The sequence below is a fragment of the Python bivittatus genome, unplaced genomic scaffold (genome assembly GCF_059951505.1).
Source record: "Python bivittatus isolate LINGU-HERP-01145 unplaced genomic scaffold, Pbiv_v1 ctg000410_np1212, whole genome shotgun sequence".
NCBI classification, from domain to species: domain Eukaryota; kingdom Metazoa; phylum Chordata; class Lepidosauria; order Squamata; family Pythonidae; genus Python; species Python bivittatus.
The window spans coordinates 5630708-5655803 of record NW_028277067.1 but is presented as its reverse complement, the minus strand read 5'-3'; the positions used below and the strand labels follow the sequence as shown (position 1 = coordinate 5655803).

At 38.1% G+C, this 25096-nt stretch overlaps 1 protein-coding gene across 2 annotated transcripts in view; it reads left to right on the top strand.

The window, feature by feature from the left end:
* Nucleotides 1-9264: 9264 nt before the first annotated feature.
* The window catches only part of MED24 (mediator complex subunit 24), a 70184-nt gene continuing 54352 nt past the window's right edge, over nucleotides 9265-25096 (top strand). For both annotated transcript variants that reach the window (XM_007420678.3, XM_007420679.3), the window contains exons 1-2: nucleotides 9265-9340; nucleotides 13096-13237. In XM_007420678.3, the coding sequence (XP_007420740.1) occupies nucleotides 13105-13237 (133 nt within the window). In that variant the 5' untranslated portion in view covers nucleotides 9265-9340; nucleotides 13096-13104. The remainder of the gene's footprint in view (nucleotides 9341-13095; nucleotides 13238-25096) is intronic.

Below are 25096 nucleotides of genomic sequence, written 5' to 3'. Positions count from 1 at the left end.
ATTTAGCTTTGAGCAACTATCTGAACGGACAAGGAGTAGGCTGTTATTTTATTTCCTACCAGTATACCTTCTTGCACGACTGCTTTTGTGTGGCTTCTCTGGAATGCTCACCTGGCTTCAATCTACTATTTGCTTTCTTGCCTTTGCTTCCAATTTCACATTCTGTAGAATTGCCCTGATGCAATCGCTGACATCTGTCTATTTTAGTCTTCATCATCTTTAATAATATTAAAAACTTAATATTTGAGCTTTGCTTTTGTGCTCTGAATAGGGTTAAAGGCAGCTCATGACAGGAGATGGATTTTTTTTCTGGCAAGAAGGGAGAAGCGTCACCTATTTATTTTCTACATATCAAGCTTGCATCTTGCAGCAAGGTAATGCCAAAAATGTGAAATCCCTGCACGCAACAAGTTTTAGCACACCTTTCCTAACCATGTGCCCTTATGATATGTATTAAAAAGTAAACAATTACACTTTCTTCTTTTTGAGAAACCTTCATGCCATCCACTTGATTTTCTCACCCTGTTCTTATCCTCCCTGCCTTTCTAGAAAGCTGCATTTACATTTAAAATTTCTAGGCCACTCAATTCCAACGGCTCTGTGCAGCAAAACATATAAAAATGGTAAAAACTAACCTAACCCCCTGCAAAGATAGTGTCATCTGGAGGGAGCAACAACTGGCTCTCTCCCCCACCCACAGTGATAAAAGCAAACAACCTCACTCCCATCACCCTAACTCAAGGAGAAGAGCCATATTTTTAATGCTCTTTTAGAAGTTGGTGTGGTGGGGCCCGTGCAAATCTCCGGTGTGGGGGGTGGGTGGGATGTTGTTCCAGAGCGCAGGGCCTGCAACAGAGGATGCTTGCCTCCTCCTGGGTCCTGCTGGATGATATTGCTTGACTGATGGGATCAGGAGTGAGCCAATATTCCCTGGATTGATGAGTCCAGGAGTGAGCCAACGGGGCAGGCAGGAACTATGGGAAACAGGCGATCCTCAAATAACTTGGCCCTATGCCATCTAGGGCTTTAAAGGTAACAATCGGCATCTTGAATTTCACACAGAAGTCAAGTGACAACCAGTGCAGTTCACAGAGCATGGGTGTCACATGGACATGCCATGGTTGATATCTCACTGCTCTTGCTGCTGCATTCTGTACCAGCTGTAGCTTCTGAATTATTCTCAAAGGGCAGCCTCATATAGAGTGCATTGCAGTAGTCCATCTGTAAAGTTACTAAAGCTTGAGTGACCAGAAGAAGGGACTCCCATTCAGGAAAGGGCACAACTGGCCCCAAAAAGTGAACCTGCATGAAGGCCCTCCTGGCCCCAGAGCTCCAGATTGTGCACTAGACCTGAATGGGGTAGTATGACCCTGTTCAGGGCCAAAGGCAGAAAATCCTCAGCACCAGGAAGCTCAAACACCCACAGACATCAATCACGGCCACTGATAGGAATCTACAACTAACCACAATGATAAGAAAATGATGAAATATGTATTATGACATCACAATGCAACATGCATTTTTACTTGCCCCTCCTTGCCACCATCACCCTCCACCCCTGTTTGTATCCTTATTAGTTTTTTGGAAGTTCTCAGCAACTTTTGATACTATCAACCATGATAATCCTATCTGAACTACCTGATAGGAGGCACTGTTTTACAGTACTGTACTATAGCACTGGTAGGGGGACGCGGTGGCCCAGCGGCTTAATGACGCTGAAAGTTGCCGGCCAGAAATGGTCGACACTTCAGTGGTTCGAGTCCAGCCTTTGCGTTAAACAGGGTGAGCTCCTGTTTCCTCCCCAGTTCCTGTCAACCCAACAGGTCGAAAACTCACATGAGTAGATAAATGGGTACTCTCACTCCGGTGGGAGGAAAAATGCTGGCGGCACCTTGCAAAAAAGGAGTTGGGAGCAGTTGCCGGTAAGCGCGAAAAACCACGCGTGCCCAAAAAGGGCGCAAAGCAACGGAAAGCCGCCTCCTGTGCTTGCCAGCTGGGCTCTGCTCTAGGAAGGAGGCTCTGGCAAACCACTTCCGAAAAACAATTGCCTTGAAAACTGCAAGGACTCATCCAAGCAGTCACTGCAGGGTCAGCAATGACTGAGCGCAGACAAAAAAAAAACAACGATAGCACTGATCCTTTCTGGTGGGCCACATCCAGAATGTGATCCTTGGGAAATAATATTTGACATCTAGGTTGTTGATCTAGCCAGTTCCATATGGTCCCATCTTGTAGCTTATGTGGTTCAATATTTTTATAATTTTGTTAGAAATAAAAATCTGTAGGTTTGGAATAAAGTACCCTGGGCATACTGATGATACTCAGATCTGCTTATTGCTCATTACTATCTAATTCCAGAGAAGCAGTTGATTTCCCTCGATGTTCCCCAATATGGTGTAGAAGAAGGAAAATGTGGAAATTCAATCAAAATACAGGTATGTTGATCAGCAGGAAACAATGCTGATGGTTCCAGTCTGCTCTGGGCAGGTTTGCACTCCTTCTAAAAGAGCAGATCTCTTTCAAAATAATTATGTTAAGACATGGAATGAAGTTAAAAAGGATACGTTAAGATGGGATAAATTACAATTGTCATTACTGGGGAGAATTTCTGTAATTAAGATGAATGTTTTGCCTAGAATGTTATTTTTGTTTCAGACAAGATCTGTTTTGACAACTGATGTACCAATGGCAGAAAGACTATCAAAATTTGTGTGGCAGGTGATAAAACCCCGAGTTAAAAACAAAGTATTACAAGATGCTAAAGTTCCTCTTTCTTTAGCATCTTGTAATATTTTGTTTTTAACTTTGGTTTGGTTTGGTTTGGATTTACCTGACTTGAAACTATATTTTGCAGCTTGTTGTTTACTTTGGATGAAGGAGTAGATAATGCTGAGAAATGTAAGATTATTAGAGTTAGAAGAACATGATTTGAGATTTGGGTGGCATGGTTATTTATGGTATGATAAAGATAATGTTAATGTGGATTTAAAAATCACTTTGTTAGACGCGCAATACTGAGAATATGGAATAGATATACAGTGGTACCTCGGGTCACGAACTTAATTCGTTCCGCGACTCTGGTCGCGACCCAAATTGGTCGCGACCCGAATCAAATTTTCCCATAAGGTTCAATGTAAATACGGTTAATCCGTTCTGACCCCTCCGAATCTGGTCGCCAACCAATTTTGGTTGCGACCCGAATCAAATTTTCCCATAAGGTTCAATGTAATTACGGTTAATCCATTCTGAACCATATGTTGTTGTTTTTTTAAACCACAAAAATATGACACAAAGTACAGCACGAAGAGAGAGAACACTAACCTTGCTCGATGCGACTTCTGGCGTGGAGGACAGGAAGGCAGGTGGGGAGGCGGTTATTGCTTGGAGGGAGATTCCCCCTCCCTACAGGAAGCCACGACCATGTGTCACGGCAGGGAAAATGGCCGCGGATCCTGTTCGTTACCCGATCCAGTGTTCGCGAACAGAAGCAAAATTTTGCGAACGGTGCTGTTCATGACCCAAATTGGTCGTGAACAGAAGCATTCATGACCCGAGGTACCACTGTAAATCTAGGTTGTGTCTGAAAATACCTTTGTGGCTTTCATCACAAGAAGCATATTACAGAAGAGAAATTATAACTAAACATAAATGGTTAACCTATGGTGACATATTAGAATCTCCCCAGGGAGAAATCAAAATGAAATCAAGAGAAGATTTGATATTTAGAAGGATACACATGTCAGTGGGTTTCCTATGTATAATTATTAGAAAGATTTAAAGTAGATAAAAGGACTTTTGGTTTTGAATGGTGTAAGACTAAATTTGAAAAATGGGAGAATATGTGGTTGAAAGGACTGAAATTTACATTATGTTATAATGTTAAAGAGAATTTCTATAAAATGATGTATCATTGGTATTTGTCACCAGAAAATTGTCTAAAATGTATTAAGGCATTTTGAATGTATGTTGGAAATGTAAACAACAAGAGGGGACTTTTTAATCATGCTTGGAGGACATGTAAAAAAGCTAAAAAAAATTGGACCCAAATACATGCATTAATTCAGAGGATTTTAAAGATTAATATACAGCTGAAGCCAGAGATGTTTCTTTTGGGACTTTTGGGACTGATTGACAAAAGTTTGGAAAACACTCATGGAACTTTGTTTTTATATCTGATAACAGCAGCAAGACTTTTATATGCACAACGGTGGAAAGATTCAACATTACCCACAATGGGAGAGTTGATAGTGAAGATGATGGAGCTTGCTGAGATGGCTAAATTGACAGATCTGGTTAGAGAAAAGACATTGATTAATTTTAATGCTGATTGGAAACCCCTTTTGGACTTTTTGCGTGAAAGAGAAAAAAATGAAATTATGATATATAGATTTGATGATTAGAAAAAATAATAGATGATAGAAAAAATGGAAAGTTATGTTGTAACCATAAAGGAAGAGTTTTATTTAATTTTTTACCTACAACTGTTGTAAAAGAAAATTGGAAGTTCATTTCTTTATATTTCTTTTTCTTTCTTTTTTTCTGTATTTCGGGCTTTCTTCTTTCTCTCTTTCTTTACTTTCTCTTTTTCCCTTCTTAAATATTAGGTTCTGTTAGTTTTCATCTTTCTTGCCTAAACATTTAATGAAGTCATTATAAAAATAAATAAATAAAAAAGCAGATCTGCAGTAATCTGGAAGTGCTCCTTAAATCTTCAGCTGCTGTGGATTCCCGGGTGGTGAAGACAGCAAAGTGTATGTTTGCACAATTGCACCCAGTGCATCAGCTGCAACCTCTCCTGAGCTGGTTGGACTTGGCACCAATTTCCTCTGCTTTGGTTGTTCCCCATCTACTGCGATGCCAATTGTCCAGTACTTCAATTAATGTGATATGCTAAGCGAGGCTGCTAAGGAACGAATAACATCATTAACATAATATACACATGCTGTATATTTCCAGATATTTTATAAGATTTTGTTTTTAACTCTAATGGCTAAGAATTAGGCTATCCTAGGTACTGCCTTTCTGTTTGTACCTGATAAGTATAATTATGCCTGGGGAGCATTGTTTTTTCTGCTCTGTCCCTATGACCTTTTGTTGCATTCATCTCATCCCCAGCCCATAAGTGAGATAGTCTTAAGCCAGCTACAGTAATACCTCGGTTCACGAACGCTTCTGTTCATGAACAATTTGGTTCGCGAACAGCAACATTCACAATTTTTTGCTTCCATTCGTGAACTCCGCATCAGGTGACGAACTCGGCCTGCGACCATCTTCCTTGCTGTGACACATGGTCGTGGCTTCCTCTAGGTGAGATCGCGGTCGCAGACAGACACTTGCTGTGAAGCTTTTTGCTGTGAAGCTTTTTGGTGTCGTCTCAAGCAAGGTTAGTGTTCTCTCTCTTCATACTGTACTGTACTGTACTTTGTTTCATATTTTTGTGGTTAAAAAAAAAATACATATGGTTCAGAACGGATTAACCTTATTTACATTGAACCTTATGGGGAAATTTAATTCAGTTTGCGACCAATTCAGTTGGTGACCAGAATCGTGGAACGAATTAAGTTCGTGAACCGTACTTATCGAACCACTGTATACCCATGCTGTATATTTCCAGGTATTTTATAAGATGTTGTTTTTAACTCTAAGGGCTAAGAATCAGGCTATCCTAGCTACTGCCTTTCTATTTGTACCTAATAAGTATAGTCATGCCTGGGGAGCATTGTTTTTTCTGCTCTGTCCCTATGATCTTTGGTTGCATTCATCTCATCCCCAGCCCATAAGTGAGATAGCCTTAAGTCAGCTATTGTCAGCCCTTCAAGGTAGTCCAGACCAGGAAACCAAAACCAAGAATACTAACACCTGCGAGGGCTGAGAGAGAGTGATTGGCCTAAAGTTATCCAGTGAACTTCCATGGCTGAAGATGAACTAGAACCTGAGTCTTCCTGCTCCTAGTCCAACACTTTAACATTACACCACAATAGCTGTTCTTTTTTTTTTTTTTTTGGCCAATTCATTGATGGATGGAAAGCACTTCAACTGAGCACCTGTCTGGACATCAAGATCACTAGGAGAGGTCCTTCTAAGGAAGCTATACTTTCTGAGGTCTATGTGGGACGTGGTCTTCTGCTATGTTGCTCCCAAGCTTTGGGATATGCTTCCACAGGGATTGTGTTTACCTCCCATTCTTTCTGCTCTCAGGAAAAGAGTCAAGGCCTTCTTCCTCAGCCTGGTCTTTTCAGTAAGCAAGTTTAAGAGCAAATTTAACTGAATTTTTAAGTGTTTTATTATTAGTCACCCTGAATGCCATATAGACAGAAAGGTGAGATGTAAACTGTGAAAAAAATAATATTAAGCCAAAATATGATTGGCTAATTTGTGGGATAATGTGTAATACAAACTCAGTTTATGGTTAGTTTATAGTTCAATGTGTTGTGCAGGCACAGGCCATTGGAATAACCATGGGTCAGTCAATCATGGGTTACTACATTGTATAGAGACAAGCCAGCAAGAGATTGAGGAACAGCATTTTTCGTTGCTACAGAAAATTGATATTTATATATTCCTTTAGGAAATGTTTAATACATTTGTTTTTTGTTTTCGATTTGGCATAGAATATACACAGTCATGCCAAAAGGCAAGACCTAGCACATACCAAATCTGAAAGGATATATGGTTCCTGCCATTTTCTCTTAAGACTAACATTTAAAATCTAATAATAAAACATTTTTAGATCTAATCTCCATTTTGGCTAAGTTTTAGAACTGAAACTGCTTTAATCAACTGGTGGGTGGCAATTGTGTGGATGAGGAACAGTAACTGAAGCTCAGCCCTGGTAAGATGGAAGTTCATATTTCATCTAACTGAGGAGGTAATGCTCAACTAGCATAGGATAATGTTACATCTGGCTATGTTTGCATAACATTCATCAGCCACTCTTCTGTGAACCATGGATACATTATTTTCCTGTGAATCCAATGTCAGATGATCATGGTCAAACCTGGAGCAGCCATCTTTAACAATATCTCAGTTACACTTACAGTGGTTGTTATGTCATGTCATGTCATGTCATGTCATGTCATGTCTTTATTTATTTATTTATTTTAGTATTTACAAATGTAAAAAAAAAAAGTGTTATGGCCAGACCAGAATTGGAGCCCCCAAGCCTTTTGTGTTCCTGTTTCATCTCCCCATGCTACCATCAGTAACAGGAGAAAAGAAACAGAGATAATGTGCCTGGAGAAGTTGCCCTGATCTCCTGACTCAGTGGAGGGAGGACTAACCTCAACTTTCTTTTGGGCCTGGATAAGAGCAGGAACCAGGACAAAGTAAATAAACTTGGGAACAAGCTTTGTACAACATGCTAGGCCTTTCAATAACTTGGTTCAGCAGTTTATTTGAATATTCAAGTTAGTAGTTTAGAAGTACTGTTTAAACAGATAACGTTTTGACAGTGGAGGAACAAATGATCTCTGACCATCTGAGGCTGTTGATCCAACTGTAACCTTTTCTGGATAGTCTAGTCATAATTATACTACCATTCCAAAGTAAATTAAGTTGAAGAACCCTGAGAATGGAGAGCAAAAGTCTTGAAGTTACCTCCCAGTAGTTAGTGTCTGAATAGCAGACTGAGTAGAAGCACAGGACACTTGGGTTTCATCTTTCCTAGAAATATGAACTGTAGACCTAGTTCACATGATATGCAAAGTCATATGACTGGGTTAGTTCAACATACTAGGCTTAATTGATGATGGCTAGTTCGTGGCTCACTGTGGTATGCAAAGTGAACATTGTGGTTATAGTTCAGTGTATAGTACAAACTCAGGCAACTGGATTGACTTAATGAACCAAGGTTCAGTGAATCATAGGTTAGTATGTCATGACGATGTATCCAGAGTTGTTTGACTTATTGTGTACACATCCACATAAGTTCTTTGCAACAGCTGAACCCTGCATATTCTCACAAAGTTGGCAGAATCTGGGCACTGAATCAATTTATTACTAGCTTCCCCGTGGTTACTTCAAGTCACTGCAAATCTAGCATTTTCTCTTGAAGTGCTGCAGCTCTGTAAAACCTCTGGCTAGTTGTTTCCCCTGTGGTAGGAACGCCAGTCTCATCTAGCTATGTTCTCTCACCTTTAGTGCTGTTCTGTACATTTCACGTGGCCATGAGGGTGGAAAGTTTGTGAGTATGATTATCTTCACACTAGTTTTTAGCTTGCCTTTTTTTTAGACTTCTGCATGAGTCTGAACATGTTTGGGCTTTTTAATGAGTAGCACAGAGGGGCTATACCACTGTGAGGTCTGAAACATCTATTCTGAATCATGTTCAGAGTGTGCACAGCACCCCCGCAATTGATCTGAATGCTATTTGTTGGTGATTGACAATGATGATGATTATGTGCCACCAAGTCACTGTTGACACTTAGCAACCACATAGATGGTTTTTTTCCATGAATTTGTTGGTGAAGGGAGACAAACAAAGACCATCATTTTCCTCTCCTCGTAAGCTTCTATAATGCTTTTGTTGGAAGAGATACTGGATTAAATATCTCCAGTTGCTAGTTTGGACTAGCTTTTTTTCTTACATCTTTAGCAGCAAACACTGCTTATTTTAGCCTTGACTTTTCAAAGCGGGGGGGGGGGGGATTTTATAAAATGACATTGGCAATCCTCTTCCCCCCTCCCCCAAATCCTAGTTTCAGTTTGAACTGTGAACTGTTATTTTTCCAGAGTCAGGGTTCTGTTTTTAATTTTTACAAAAGGTTTTTCGAACTTTGAGACAACACTTTTCAGTATTCCCAGTCAGCCTGCTGGCTGGGATATTTAATAATCACAATAGGCGTGAAGGGCATTTCATTGAAGAAATCTGTTTTACATTACCTGAATATATTAGTGACAAGTTTAAATTCAACAGGTTTTCCTCCATTTGAACATCTATATTTGAGCTCCTGGATTTTAAGTACAGTAGTAAAAATGAGGCACTAAAGAATGAAATAAAATTCTGAGAGATGTGATTAAACATAATTAAGCACACCCATAAGCACACTTCCCTGGTTTCTGAAAGAAAGGGTACAATCTCAGGCTATTAAATTGATGTTCTAATCATCTTTGGGAATAGTGTGATATGTATGCATATTCGGAAATAAATCCCATTTTTTCACTGACCAGTTGTCCTTAACACACGCGTTAAGAATTATCACCTAAGAACTACAACTCCCAACAGCCTTTGCAGGCAGAAGTTAGTTTTAGCCAATCTGGACGAGTCTCTTTCTAAGGTGCGAAGATGGCGGATCCCAGGCGGTAGAAGCAGTGTGTTTCTTTGATACGGAAAGGATTGCTGGTAAGTCTAATATGGGATATGCATCCTTCTGTTTTAGTATCATAAATGAACCCTAGAGTGATTCTCGCTGTTTAATTTTTCCCGCTTTAGTCCATCAGATTTCGTATCCCAGATACGGTAGTAGAAAATAAAGAATAGTAATTTATTTCAGTTCTGGGGTAAGTGACTTTATCTTTAGGGTTCTATAATTTGTTAATTAATTTGTTTCCTGAGTCCGCCCATCTGCTTGAAATTTAAGATCACGGTGTTATATGTGACTGCTTGGCAGTAAGTCCACTGAATTCTCTGGAACCTTCTTGAAACGAACATATTTAAAATTACAATTTAAATCACCTCACAGATCAGTTATCACTGGTGTGCGAAGTGAGTGTGCTTAAGAACCTAACGATGCCTTTCTGATTCAGACCAAAGTCTGTCTAGTTATATGTTATGTGCTTATTTCTAAGTGTAATTCAAGCATAACAATAAAAAACACAATACACTATAAACAGTATAATAAAATAATAATCAATATAGGTACATTATCTAATCACAGCACTACCATAATTTAAATTAAGTTGTTTGTCTTTTGAGAATTCCAGTATATAATAATCTCCAATGGAGACTGCCCACCAGCAGGAATGTGGTACATTTTCTAATAGGAGTTTTAGGCTGTAGGATCTTATTAGAGGTAATGTTTAAATACAAGAAGTGTAATGATCCTAAATATTTTACAAATATTTGTAACTAAATAAAAGTGTAAGGATCCTAACTTGCTTGTAATCACAGATTTTGTACTGGGTTCCCAGTTGCTTGATCATGGAAACATAAATGGTAATTCACAGCGGTTATTAAGAGATCAGCAGAAGATACTTTCTCTTTGATTTCAGTTAATTTGGGTTAATTTTTGTATGATATCATACCTAGCACTTATTTTTTCTTTTTAATACAAATAAAGGTTGCACTCCTGTAATATGCAGTGTAAGATTTATTGCATAATCTTGCAGTGTTCTAAACTGAAGAGTATTAAAAGCATATACATTCTGGTACAGTATTTTATTCTCCATTGTGCATAGATTTTTTGACAAAGCTGCATCACTTACTATATTGTTCAAACTGGAAATAGCCACTATTGGAGATTTTTGGAAACTGAGACTTGTATCTAAAGTTTTTTGTAGATTGCAAGTCTCAGCTTTTGGAAACCCAAAATGACAGATGCTTTGATAACATGGTAAGCTACAATGCATGATTAAAAAGCTGTGTAATATTTTGTGTATGTATGCATGTGTGCACACCCAAAATACCAGTGTTAACCAAGCTTTTTAGCTTGGCATGTAATGTAAACACCACAGCTGGATTCAGTGGGACTTACTTCCAAGTAAATGTGATGGAAAGGATTTGTTCTCAAAACATAATGTACATTTGGAAATGTAAAGCAAACAAGTGGGGACTTGCATTTTTGAACAACTGTATTACTGTTCAGTATATTTTACATAGGATGAATCTCTGCCCCAGAAGCTTACAGTCCAAAATATGTATTCTAAGCATCCACTCAGTAATAACACTTTTTGATGAGTGTCCTTGTTTTTCCTCAGGGCAAAGTATGAAATGGCTCTTCTGTTCTATGGTATTCAGTGATCTGGTGTATTAACATTTTTTCTTCCCCCTTTCTGTTTGAGAATTGCTGCGTGAATGTGCTGGCTTTTCAGATCTTGCTATATATCAAGCACAAATACTGGCTAGTGTTATTGCTGTTGCAAAAAAACAACAGGGCTGTTCAATAAGATGAATTAAAAGAGATTTGCTAAATTGGACTAAATTGGTTTGCATATTGTATTCAACTGTAGTAGTGGATTATTGGTAAAATACATTGTGCTGGAATTGTACAACATGCCAAGCCATAAACATAGCATACCAGCCACAGTGTGGAATTCATACAAAATGGAAAGCCAAAATCAAACTAATCACATTATGGTTTAGCACAAGATTTGAACTGGTCTGAAAAATAATCGTAGTTCAGCTATCTGCCAACAGTGGTCAGCCAGATATTTTCAGGAAGGTATAACATGCAGAATGTTTATAGCCATTGTAATTAATAGTCACTTATAAACTTCCTTTTTGTAAATCTGTCCACCAACTTTTAAAATCCCATGAGGCTAATGACTTATTTTCAGTTCTTTATTTGTACAAAAACTCAGAGACAACTCTATTAATAAAATGAATATGTATGTATATATATTCTATTAGTGGTGCCATGTGTATATGAACAGCTTTGTGCCCAAAAAGATGCAGCCCCATCACGTCCAGGACAGTCTACTGAACATGGGTATATAAAACACCATAAAACATCCATAATAACTGTGTGTATGATACCTTATAAGCTAAAAGAAGAATATACTACATAATACCAAACAGCTGTCCAAAAAAATCCAGTTCCAGATGATGTGCAGTCATTCCTTAAAGGCTCTGGAAGAGTATAGGTAATCCTTGCTTAACAACACTAATTGGGATCAGAAACTCCATTGTTAAGTGATGCAGTTGTAAGTCAAAAAACTATGTGACCACATCACTTAGCAATGGCAGTTCCACCAGCCTCGGTTGCTATCATTAAGCAAGGCCCTCATGTGACTGTGTCTTCTGACTTCTTGCCAGCTTCCCCGTTAACTTTTCTTGTGGGAAGCTGGCAGGGAAGGTCACAAATGGCGATCACAGACTGCAGGGATACTGACAACTGTAAATATGAGGTCCGGTCATAACTATCACTGGTTCAGCATCGTTGTACGTTTGAACAATCGCTGAACAAGTGGTTGTTAAACAAGGACCACTTGTAAGGTCTTCACTATCTCCCTGAATTGCATCACTGAGGGATCCACTCTGGCTTCCAGAAGGTGGCTGTTTTAAATATGGATGCCATAGCTGAAAAAGTATTTTCTGGCCCCAGCCCTTCCACCTCAAAATTAATGTAGCATAAATGTACAATTTAAGAGAAATTAACAACATTAAGGGATGTATATCTTTAGGATATATCCTATTTAAGTAATGTATCTTTGCTGATCAATTATTTGCAACAATCCTAAACATAAGTAGAAAATGAATACCACTAAATACTACTGAGCACAGTACAATTTGCATCTAATTAAAATATTATTTGGATTGCGTTGTATAAAAGCAAAAAATCCAGAAAATAAAGATATGACTAAGAAATAATATATTTAATATACGTATCTAAAATTAATTAGGTGTGTGATCATGACTGTGAATGATAATTCTGTGTAACTAGTTTTTTTCAGTGTATCCAAACATTTTCAGAAGTGTAACTTTTCTTCCTCATATAGGTTGGTTGTTGAATGACATCTGAATTTTGCTTCCTCTTGTGTAAATGTCAAATATAGCTTCCTAAGAGGAACAACTTGCTGAAGTCAAATGTTCAGTCAAGTTAGGGTTAATACACAGCAAATTGTAAGGAATGTGCTATGGGTTCCAATCATAATACAACCCTGAAATGTATTACTGGGCCTGAGAAAGTGCTCCTTTAGGCTAAAGAAGAGTTGTGGTCTCCCAGATGCTGGTGAATTCCAGCTTCTATCAGTGTAGCCAAGAGTTGTAGTTCAGTGCCTGTTGACATCTAGAAGGCCACATGTCTGGGCCAAGTCTTAGGAGTTGTGAAAGCCTTGTCCAGCATGCGATGTTACAGGTTTGTTTAATGGCCTGGAAACCTGAAGCTTGACAGTAGTATGTGATTGAGTTGCTGTGAATGCTTTCTTTATTTCTTTCAGGAGAGGAAGATGATGAAAGTAGTCAATCTCAAACAGGCCATCCTTCAGGCTTGGAAGGAAAGGTGGAGTGATTATCAATGGGCCATAAATATGAAGAAATTTTTCCCCAAGGGGACTACATGGGACATCCTGAACTTAGCAGGTCTGGTTCATACCTTTTGTACATCATAAATGTTAAGCTGTGGGTTGTTCCTAAATGGTGTGATCTCCAGTGAACAACAAATTGCTGTGAACGACAAGTTGTTTCTTGTTTTAGCAGCACATACATTAGTATTTGACTACTCTGGTCATTCAGGCAGTCTCAGCCATACAGTGGTTTCCAGAGCCTGGTAAGTGCAGTGCTAAATCAAGCTTAGTTACTATAAGACATTCCATCAGTGATGTCATGTTAGAAATTATGCAGGTGGTGCCAGGGATTCAAAGTAGCTATTATTTTCCTTCAGAAAAGAAATCATTGTCCTATCATCTGCTTATATATACTACCTAGAATACTTTGGTAAGTAGGTAGCTATGAATTATGAAACAGATCAATTAAAAAATGGGGGTTGTGGCCTTTTTAAATGCCTGTCTCTTCCCTCATGGTATGTGAAAAAGTCAATATATTTTTGTTGTTATTTAAGATTCAGGCTAATAAGAAAACTGAATCACTGTGGGACTATGCCTTTGGTGTGATTAAATATAGTTAAACATTGCTGAACTTGCAACAATGTGTCATGCAAATGAATACTCTGAATTCACTGATTATTTTAATATTTTACTGTTTAATATTTTGGAGACTTAAAGGCCTCACTAAGGCTTTTGTCCATGCCTAACATTAAGGCATCACACCAAGGACTTTGGTCTGTGCAGGGCAAAATAGGAAACACTGATTTTCATCTTCATACTGTGTGAACAAAGGCAGTCCATGCTGGGTGAAGCAGTGAGCTACTGCTTCATACCTCACCTTCCATGGGGTGGCTTCAGTCGTGCTCACCCTCTCTTGTTGGGAAATGCATGAAGCAGTTAATATACACCCATCTTTGTAGATGCTCCAAGTGAAACACCTTCAAGGGCAATTCTGTCAAATTCTGGCTGCTCAGTATCTGCGTTCTTTGGAGAGTATCCTGTTTCAGGCTGAATGCACATACACCAACTTTATTTGCAAATAATCACACACTTTGCAAAAAGTAGTCACACACAGGGCAGGCAGAGAGCTGGCATGTGCAAATGCCTGTATGCTCCAGAAATGAATATGGGAAGTCCAGGTCTTGCCTGAGAGCTGGGTAGTTAGAGACTTTAGTCCAGGGCCAGTGGAACATGGGTTCAGAGGCTGAAATATAGTCCACAGAATACAGGATGTTAGTTAGCCCGCCAGCCCAGATCAAAGACCCAAGGTTCAGATTACAAGGAGGAATCAAGGACACAGGAACACATATCCAGAGTTGATATGGTTGTTCTCAAAAAGAGGCTGGCAGCTGCTCTGATATAGATTATCGCAGATGTGCCTCAGTTATGGGCAATTGTGCCCTTTGCTTCTCAAGGAATTGAGCGGAGTATCTCTGCTTGTTTCTCTGGAGTTCCTGATGCATCCCTGGGCTGGGTGCTTGGCTGGGATCAGGACCCTCATCAGCTGACTCCTGCATCTGCCCCTGCTAAGTCAGTCTCAGGTAATTGATTCCTTACTAGATCTGGAGGCTGCCATCCCTCAGCCTCTGAATCTAGTATGAATTTGAGTTGGAGGAGACCATCACGCATGGGGCAGCTGAATCAGAGATATGTTTGTAGGAGCTTCAGTTGTAATGCTTACAAATGTAGTTCTGATCATGCTTTCGTCTTTGGGAACAGTATGAGGCTGTTGAGACAGAGTTCTGTAGGTTGAAGGGGCTGATGGGCTGGAGGTTTTTCATTCCTGCACTAAATCCAGGCTTATTTTAAAATGGTTGCTTGAACAAGACAGCCAGTTTCGTAGATAAGTAAAGTAATCGTGTCTTTTTTGCTAATTCCTGGATTGCTTTCCTTCCTTTTTAAGCTTATTTTACATTTCAGTAGTAGGAGTAAAAAAAAACTGATCAGGAAGAAGCTAGGAAGTCATCAGTTAACAATGCATATTGATATGTTTGCATATCAGGCTAAGGTATAGCTGCATGATTTGTGATTTGAAACTGTCAGCCTTTTGGGTAGGCCACGTCAGGAAACAGATACCATAAGAACTACTGGAACACTACTTTAGGTATAATAACAGAATCTATATAACAGATTCTCCCTCCCCCCTCATATACCAAAGAAAATCAAGGTGGGGCAACCTTGAGTTTCTTTTTCATCCCCTCCTCTCTTTCTGGTCTAAGCCAATGTTTGTGTAACAACTCTTCTTCCATTCCTTCTTCAAGACTATCCCTGTGCTCCTTTAACCAACTGCACTTTACTGTACTAAAACCATTTTTTTTTCCGTTGACTACCCACATTCACACCTCACATTAATCCAAAATTAAACACTTTATGGCAGCAAAATGTGTAATTTCTGTTTATTTTTGCCGTTCCAACAACTGTTAAAATGAAACAAAAATATACTTCTTAAAAAAAATAACAGCGGGTATAGGAAATGGACTTAATTTTTATTCTTGCTTAGATGTTGTCAATCAGCTTTTGCTGGAACTAGGCCTATTCCTGGCTTTGGGTTCCTTATGAGAAAGGTGGGCTAGAGATGTCTTGATCAATACCCCTTCTATATCTGATGACACTTCACTTCCTTATTTTGGAATTATTATAGCATCTTCATTTGTACTCAGACTCAATATAAGCTGCTACTGATATTGCAGTTGCCTACTCAGGTTTGAAAAAACATGGGGATAGTTTGCCAGGAAACACATAAGAATGTGGGTCTTTGTAATTGAAAACTGCTCAGCTGCAAATCTGAGATGTCCAAAGAGAAAGAAATTTCCTACTGCTTTGCCGAACGTGTGTGTAAAATCTGGCTTGTGGCCTGGCTGCCCAGCTATAAACATTTTCTGGCTGTGTCCCAATCTTTAATTCAGATTTAGTACAAAAGCAGCCTAGCTTGTGGACAAATTATGGTTTGTGCAAGCCTTTGTTCTTTCATTTAGAGAAAACAGTATGGCTTGTTACACACTGTAATGGAAAGCTTCTAATCTCCCTACCTGGGAGCCATGACTACAGAATTGATTTGGAACAAGTTCATTTTTGAGGTATAGATAGGTTCTCAGTATGTCTTGGTAGCTTTCTTGCCCCCTACAAATCCTCAATCTGTTCTGGTTTGCTTTTGGAACTCCACTCATTCTTTTTTTTTCTTAAAGTTGCTCCAACTTTAGCATTAAAGAGACGAAGAGGTCCTGGAATAAATAAGCAGTTAAATAGAATTTAGCTTTCTCATAAAATTGTAGCTCTTGAGGTTCTTAGAAGATTAAAGGTAGAGTTTGTAGCTTCCAACTTCTTTCTTAGTTTTCAGAAATATGTTAAAAGCTTCTGCTTCTGTTTATGACTTACTGAATATTAGGATTCATCTAAAGACAAATAAAATTTGACTGCTTCAAAGCTGGTTTAGTGAAACAACCCAGCTTGATAATTCATAGGTTGAAGTAGACTTCTGTCAATAAATCATAGTTAAGACCAATGGTAGTTTATCCATTTTGAGAAATATAACTAACAGTACTTATTTAAAAATGGAAGACTTAAAATCTACGTGTCGACAATTAGGAAAAGAAAAGTAATAGGTCTTCATAAAATTACTAGAAATTCTGTTGGAGAAGGTAAAATGTCCACCTGGAGCTCTGCATAAATTAATTAAATTTTGTGTTATCACATAGATTTCTGAGTTTTTCCCACTTATTGATCAATATTTGCATTCCTTTTCTACTTCTTTTTTAAAAAGATGGCCTTTTTATGATAATCCTAGTATCATTTCTTGTATGGTACAAGCTTTGGAATTTGAAGTCTGCTCAACATTTTTTTAAGGCTATAAAGCTTTTAAGGCTGGGTTCTGTTCTGTTTAATTTTGTAACACACCATCTGGATTAATAATGAAATCTAAACAACCATGATTATTATTAATACTTCTGTGTGACAGCTGTAGTTTTCCAACTGAGCTTCAGAAAAAGAATTTTCGCTCTTTGTTTAGACAGAGCACCTTTTTTTCCTGCATAATTGTACAAACAATCCACCCTGTAAAAGCCAGGGGTAATTATCAAAAGTGTGAATTTGTAGAAATGAGAGATTAAGCATGGAGTTAGCATGGAAACTTCTTAAGAACTACAGAAAATGGATATCAGAAGCATCCTTTCTGGTGACCAGAAGGCAGTACTAAGGTTGTCAAAATCAGTTTCCTTTCCCTCAACTGATTGGCCTCCAAAAGTATTAGGATCAATTATGTGAATTTTCTGAAAGGTTGCCTATAAAATCAGGCTATCCTATTAGCTTGTGCTAATCTTCAATTTGCACTATAAATTTTCCTGATACAAATTACTTTGTGCATATATATCTAGTTTACATACAAGAATGTGCATAATTAGTGAGGTAGGGTGAAACATAAAGCAGTGGAAACTTTATTGAGACTACAGCTTCCAGAATTCGCAGCAAGTACGGCCACTCTGTAACTGCTTTAGGGGCAACCCCAGAATACAGATATCTATGAAGAGGTGTAAATAGTGGGATTATGTGAGCTGAATGGTTGCTAAGAGTAGCACTCCTGGCAATGCCTATTGATTGCTGAAAGTTGGAAGTGCTTAACGGTTGGAATTGGAATAATGACAGTGGATGCATGGGACAGTCCATCAAAACAATTGCTAGGAGGGTCACTAACTCTTGAAAAGATGTGGAGTTTGAAGTATCAGTTTCCTTGGGCAGAGGATTTCTCTGACAGTGTTTGTTACTTCTAGACCAGAGGAAGGTTTCTGTGAGCTATTTTTTCCTTTGTTAGAACCCTAAGATTCAGTAACTAGAATTCTAATGCACAAGATGTAAGTGTAAAATAAAAAGAAAAGGAATCTACTGTATATGGTAGGGTTGTTTGGGAGCCTGGTGACTTCTTTTTATCCAGGCTCTGTCCTAAAGAATGTTAACATCTGTTGGCATTCTCCTAAAAGATTGGTGGAGAAGACATACAAATTCTTGGTGTGTGTGTGAGTGGTGGAAAGAACAACAGAGTAGTGATTAAAACCACATTGTAAATGTACAGTACCAGTGGTGGCATATGTGGTGAAAGAAGGCTCATGAATGTATCAGCAGAAGAAGAGGCAAGGTCCTGTATTTATAAGAAGACAAAAGTAGATGGCTAGAGAAGTCATGCAGTGTGGAAGCAGAGAAAACTGTGTGTGGAAGAAGAAGAAGAATGGCATAAACTATCATAAAGGTTATGATTATGGACTTTCATTGTGTAGTAGAGAAAGAAGTACAGTGGTACCTCAGGTCACGAACTTAATTCGTTCCGCGACTCTGGTCGCGACCCAAATTAGTCGCGACCCGAATCAAATTTTCCCATAAGGTTCAATGTAAATACAGTTAATCCATTCTGACCCCTACGAATTTGGTCGCCAACCAATTTTGGTCGCGACCTGAATCAAATTTTCCCATAAGGTTCAATGTAAATACAGTTAATCCGTTCTGAACCATATGTATTTTTTTTTAAAACCACAAAAATATGACACAAAGTACAGTACAGTACACTATGAAGAGAGAGAACGCTAACCTTGCTTGAGGCGTGGAGGACAGGAAGGCGGGTGGGGAGGCGGTTATTGTTTGGAGGGAGAGTCCCCCTCCCTACAGGAAGCCACGACCACGTGTCACAGCAGGGAAAATGGCCGCAGATCCTGTTCGTCACCTGATGCGGAGTTCGCGAACGGAAGCAAAATTTTGCGAATGGTGCTGTTCATGACCCGAATTGGTCGTGAACAGAAGCATTTGTGACCCGAGGTACCACTGTATAAGAGTGCATGTAGAAAGGGAGATAGCAGAGTTGTGAAGGATATGGATTGTGGATAGGACTTTTGCTTGCATTTGTTGAATGGGTTCATTTTTTGGTTTGTGGAATTGGTAGGAAAGTATGTTTGGGTTGAATGGCTTTGGATCCATGAGTTGTTTTGTTTTAAAGAAGCTTGGGATTACTGGTATAAATAGTGATTTTATGGAGGTAGTTAAAAGATTTCTTTGGAGCCGTTGACAAATTATTTACAAGATATATTTACCATTTGTGTTTACAAACTCTTTAATTTTGTTGTATTTTAATGAAGAGGAATCTGTATTATCTTTGTTACTGCCACAACTAGAGAACAATATGGTACAATATGGTATTCTTTCCACTGTGGGAAAGAAGAGTTGTCACCAGGGTTATTCCCATGCTATCTTTTGCTCTTTTCTTTTGCTATTTTGAGTAAAGTGACTTAGGAGTAATGATGTTATTCATTGTTTTTGTAGTTGGATTTGAATTGGTATTTAAGTTGCTGAGTTGGTGCTTTTATATTTGGGCAGGTTTTTGTATAGGTGCTTCATTTTATCAAGTAGGATTTGCATTTGCAGAAGGGATGGTTGATCAGCAGCTTCTAGAGTAGATGGTAGTTCCATAATAGTGGTTCTTTCAGGAAATAGATGGTCAGGCAGATTCTCCCTGTACTTTGATCTGGCCTGATTTCCAGCTAAGTGGGAAGGCACATCAATAACTCCTTTTTTCACTTGTCCTGTCAATTCCAGGTCAGTTGTAAATAAGATCACTATCTGGGTGATCTGATCCTGGATGGTGAGGCTGATCTGATTTGTATGTCAGAAACCCAGTTGGAGAAACTAGGTGATGTCATCTGGGTGCAGCTGCTCACCAGATGTCTGGATTCAGAAGTAGAAACAGGAAGCAGGATGGGGAGAAGATGTGGCCATATCATTGCTAAAGATTCTATCCACTTTGCAAGGCCTAAGGTGCAAGAAGCTAAGAACTCAAAATATGTTTACCTGAAATTGAGTGAGACAGATTGATTATGGATACTGTACAATACTTTGGTAAACTTTCAGGTTATTCAATTAATTGGAATAAGCCTAATATACTTGCTACTGATTCTAAGGTTTCCATGTATTCATTTAAATATCTTGAAATGTTTATACCTAGAAAATGTCTTTGTTGCTAGAAGCTAATATTCTTTAATCAGATTAATACTAGTAAAACATATGGTTAAAAATCCCCATGAGTTTATGGGGAAGAATAAATATAGCTACAATTAATGCTAGTCTAAGATTAATATATATTCTTAGAGGAGTTACTATATTTTTAGCTATAAAATATTAGATTTATAAGATACTGAGAAAGGTTTTATGGAATTTAGTTACTCCTAAATTATGGTATTCATATGATTGGGGTGGGTGGGTTAATTTTTCAAGTGATTTTGGGGCTGACACGGCCTTTTAGTAGTTTGGAAGCCCTCTTTGAACCTTTGGTAGCAAATTGTGATTGATCGATCAGTTTAACTTATATAGCTGCCCATCTCTCAAAGCCAGTGACTCTGGGCAGCTTACAACAGAACTAATAAATACCTAAAACCATTATCATTATTAATTATTAAAAACTATAAAAACAAATACCAAAAAAAAAATAGACGGAGAGATTTTAATAATAACGGAGCCACCTCACCAGTTCACCCATCTCTTGAGGTCCCCAGGCCTGCTGATATAACCAGGTCTTGAGGGACCTTCGGAAGCTCAGAAGTGATGAGGCCAACCTCACCTCAGTGGGGAGAAGTTTCCATAGTGCGAGTGCCACAGCAGAAAAGGCCCACCACCTAGGGCCTGCCAAATGTAGCTCTGTAGACAACGGAACCAGTAACATGCCCTCTCTGCTGGATCTGGTAGGATGGGCAGATGAAAACAGGGAGAGGCAGTCCCTCAAATAGCCTGGTCCCATGCCATGAACAGCTTTAAAGGTCAACACCAGCACTTTGAGTTAGACCCAGAAACAAACTGGTAAACTTTGTTTTCAGACAAAGTTGCTTATGTTCATGGTCATATTCACAGCACCATTTAATGCATTTAATGCAATGATATTGTTGGATCAGTTTCAGTCTGTGAACATGGTGCTTAAATGAGTTTGAGCAACCACATGTCCCTGAGAGATCAGCTGAAGGAAATACTGTCTATGATCATTAATATCTCTCTCAGCAGTGTGGAGATACCGCCAGTCTTAAAGGTGGCAGTGGTATGCCCCCTCTTACAAAACCAATAATAAATTCCTTGTTTTTTAATAACTTTGGACCATTTTTGAGTCTTCCATTTCTGGCCAAGGTGATTGAGAAGATGACAGTGGAACAACTTCAGGTGCTCTTGGATGAAACTAATTATCTAAATCTCAGGCAATAACATGGAGATGGTTTGGGTTGCCCTGATGGATTATCTGTTAATGGAGCCAGATAGGGGAAACCTGTCCCTTCTTGTGAAGCTTGGTAGCTTCTGACATCATTAACTGTGGTATCCTTCTGAACCACCTTTGAGACTTGGGGGTTGAGGCGTGGCTTTGTTGTGGTTCTGCTCCTACCTCAAGAATAGGTTTACATAGTAGTACTAGGAGACTTCCACTCCATTCTGCATCATTAAGGTATGGACTGTGATAGGACTTGATTCTATTCTCCATGATAGTTACCAACTTTATGAGACTGCTGGGAGTGATTGTAAAAGGTTATAGAGCTCAGTGCCACTTTTATGCAAATGACACACAGGTCTCCTTCACTTTTCCATTTTGTCAGGTTTGCTGGGCTCCTGATTGGTTCCTGCCAGGACTGTGCTATAGTCTGCGTTAGTTGTAACAGATTAAAATGAAATCCAGGCAAGTCTGAGGGTTTGGTGGTTGGAGAGAGGGTTCTTAACCAATTTGAGGGAACGTTCTCTGTCCCAAAGGAGGGCATTTTCCCTCTTAAAAGTCAGGTCTGTGGTTTGGGGGTGATCTGAGACATGATGTCCTTGCGTGCTTAGGTTAATGCAGTGGCTAATGTAACTTATTGCCATCTGCAGATGACTTATCAGCAGGACCCCTTTTTTGTTGTTGTGGATGACTTAGCCAGTTACCCATTTAGTGGTTACTTCCTGATTAAATTATGGCAATGGGGTCTACATGAGGATGCCTTTAAGAAGTTATGGAAATTGTAATTGGCCCCAAATTTGGCAGCTGGGCTTCTGGTGGAGGTTTTCTGGAGAAAGCATCTAATACCTGCTTTGGCTAAAGGCGCATTGGGTTCTGGTCACTTTCTGTGCCAAATCCCAAATGCTTGTTGATACCTATAAATCCTTATGAAGCTCAGAATCCTCCTACCTGAAGGAACAACTTCCTCCCTATATTGTTACCCAGAAACGTGCTCTGTAATATGGCTGTTTATGGGTGTTGCCCAAGAAAGAAGGCTGCCTGAAATCAACCAGGGCTAGATAGTTTTTGGTTATGTTATTTTTATTTTCTGGTTCTGGTTTTATTTATTGGTCCTATTGTTAACTGTTGTGGGATGGTCAGTAGATTGGGAATATAAATAAACAGGCTAAATTTAGAATTGAGAATTCTATATGCTTACTATAGAATTAAGGATTCTTAAGGAGCCTAGAAATTTGTATGAGTGCTAGAATTGAGCAGAGTTTATAGTCCTTCCACTAAAACAATCATGCCTGGTTTAACTTTATTCTTTACTCCAGTTTTCTTAATTCCAGAAATTGCTGTTATTTTGCTGGGAGATACGCAGATAAATTTGTTAGTGCCATATTTAACCAGCTGTGAGACAAAAAGCTTACTTTTCTTCTGCCTATCAGTGTTCTGGAGCAGCATTTCTTAAACTTTTTTCTCTCAGGACTCCTTCCCATTTTTAAAAATTATGGAGGACCCCAAAAGAGCTTGTGTTTGAATGGGTTATATTTATCAGTATTTACCATATTAAAATTTAAAATGGATGCATTTGCTGCCACTACCATTTCTCACGATTGTTTGATAGGATTTTAATATTGTATTATTTTTCGACATAGGCTGTCAAACAATTTTGATTTCGAGGACCCCTGAGAGGGTCTTGGGGACCCCCAGGAGTCCTAGGACCACACTTTAAGAAACACTGTTCCAGAGCATGTAAATTTGTGATAGGCTTTAATTGTTAACTTTTCAAAATCTCTTAATTTTTAGGTGCTTTGCAAATAATTTAACACTGATGATCTGTGAAACTATGATTAATGTTCATGGGAAATACATATGTGGATAAATAAATGAAACTTTCTGACAACAGGGAATTCTGGCCCTATTATATAAATGGGAGAATGAATGAAATTTTGGGGGTAAGAAAAAACTAATTAATGAAGACTGCAGAATAGCCTGTGTTGAAGAATCTCCCTATCCCCTTCTATGTTCATCTGTAATCATTCAAATAATTAAAAGTTTTCTCAGCACAGGAAGCTTTTTATAGAAAAGAAACAAGCAAAGAGAAATGGTTAACATATTAAGACTTATTAATACAGGAAGATGGACAGTTTAAGATGAAGTCAGGAGAACAATTAACTGCAGAGGGATTTCGTTTTCAATGGTTTTCATATGCACAGTTTAGAGAAAGATTTAATAAAGATTAAAAGGTAATGGGAATTGAACAACACGAAACAGAATTTGAAAATGAATTGTGTACAAATGATGAACATGTGATTACAAAAATGTATAAGCTTTTGAAATTTGAAACAGAAGAGGAACAAGTTAAAGATTGCATGATAAAATCGGCTAAGAATGCTGGTTATAGTATGCAGATGGATTAATGGGAGAGAATGTGGATAAAGGGACTAAAATTCACATTGTGTTATAATTTAAGAGAGAATTTTTACAAAATGATGTACCACTGGTATATGACACCAGAGAAATTATCTAAGATGTATAAAGGTACTTCTAGTCAATGTTGGAAATGTGAAAAGCATGAAGGGACATTTTACCAAGCATGGTGGACTTATGAAAAAGCAAACAAACAAATAAATAAGGAAGCAAATACATACGATGGTACAAAGAATTTTGAAGATTAATACTGAGATGAAACCAGAATTTTTTTTATTGGGACGTATGGATAATCAATTAGAAAAGACTTATGGAAGATTGATTTTATATATGGTAACTGCAGCAAGATTTTTATATGCACAAAAATGGAGAAATAATGAAATAGTCACAATGGAGGAATGGACTGTGAAGATGGCAGAACTAGCAGAAATGGCAAAACTGACCTGTTTAGTCATGGACAAAACAATAAGTACTTTTATAAAAGACTGGAAACCTTTTATGAACTTTTTACTGAAAATGGAAAAAAGTGAAATGGTGATTTCTGGATTTAAGGATTGAAAAAAGATTGAATAAGGGCCTGGAGGGATTATTGTAATATTAAGGAGGGAGGAGGAATAGTGAGTTTGTAATTGCTGTAAAGAAGGGTGGAAGTTGCTTTAACTTTTTCTTTCTTTCTTTAACTGTATTCTTTTCTGCACTTTTTCTTTTTTTCTTTCTTTTCTTTATATACTTCGGTATTTGTCTTTTAGCTATGTAAAAACTTTTAATAAAAATTTAACTAATTAAAAGTTTGACTGAACAGGTACAGTTTGTATGGTTCTTTCTTCTTTATTTTTATTTAACATTCTTAATATATACCATTAACCACACCATCTTTAAACTTTAAAGAAACAAAGAATACAAACTATGAAAGAAAAATAGAAGAAAAAAAATTCTTACATTTTATACTTGTCAGTAGTCACTGATTTACTAGTAAATACACTAATATAATCAGTACAAAATAGTATTGTAAAAGATACAAAATCTCTACCGTAGTAAGACATATTGCTGCATTCTTTGATTAGTAGAAAATGTTGCCTTTTCCAAAACAGGTAATTCACACATATTCAACAACCATTCCTTAACATCTGGAATAATATCACATTTCCAATTTTTCAGTATGATTCTTTTAACCACTCCTATGCTTGATACAACCATAATTCCTGATAAACAGTCAGATTCCAAAGCTTTGATATATAGTTCAGCATCATATTAACAATTTTAACA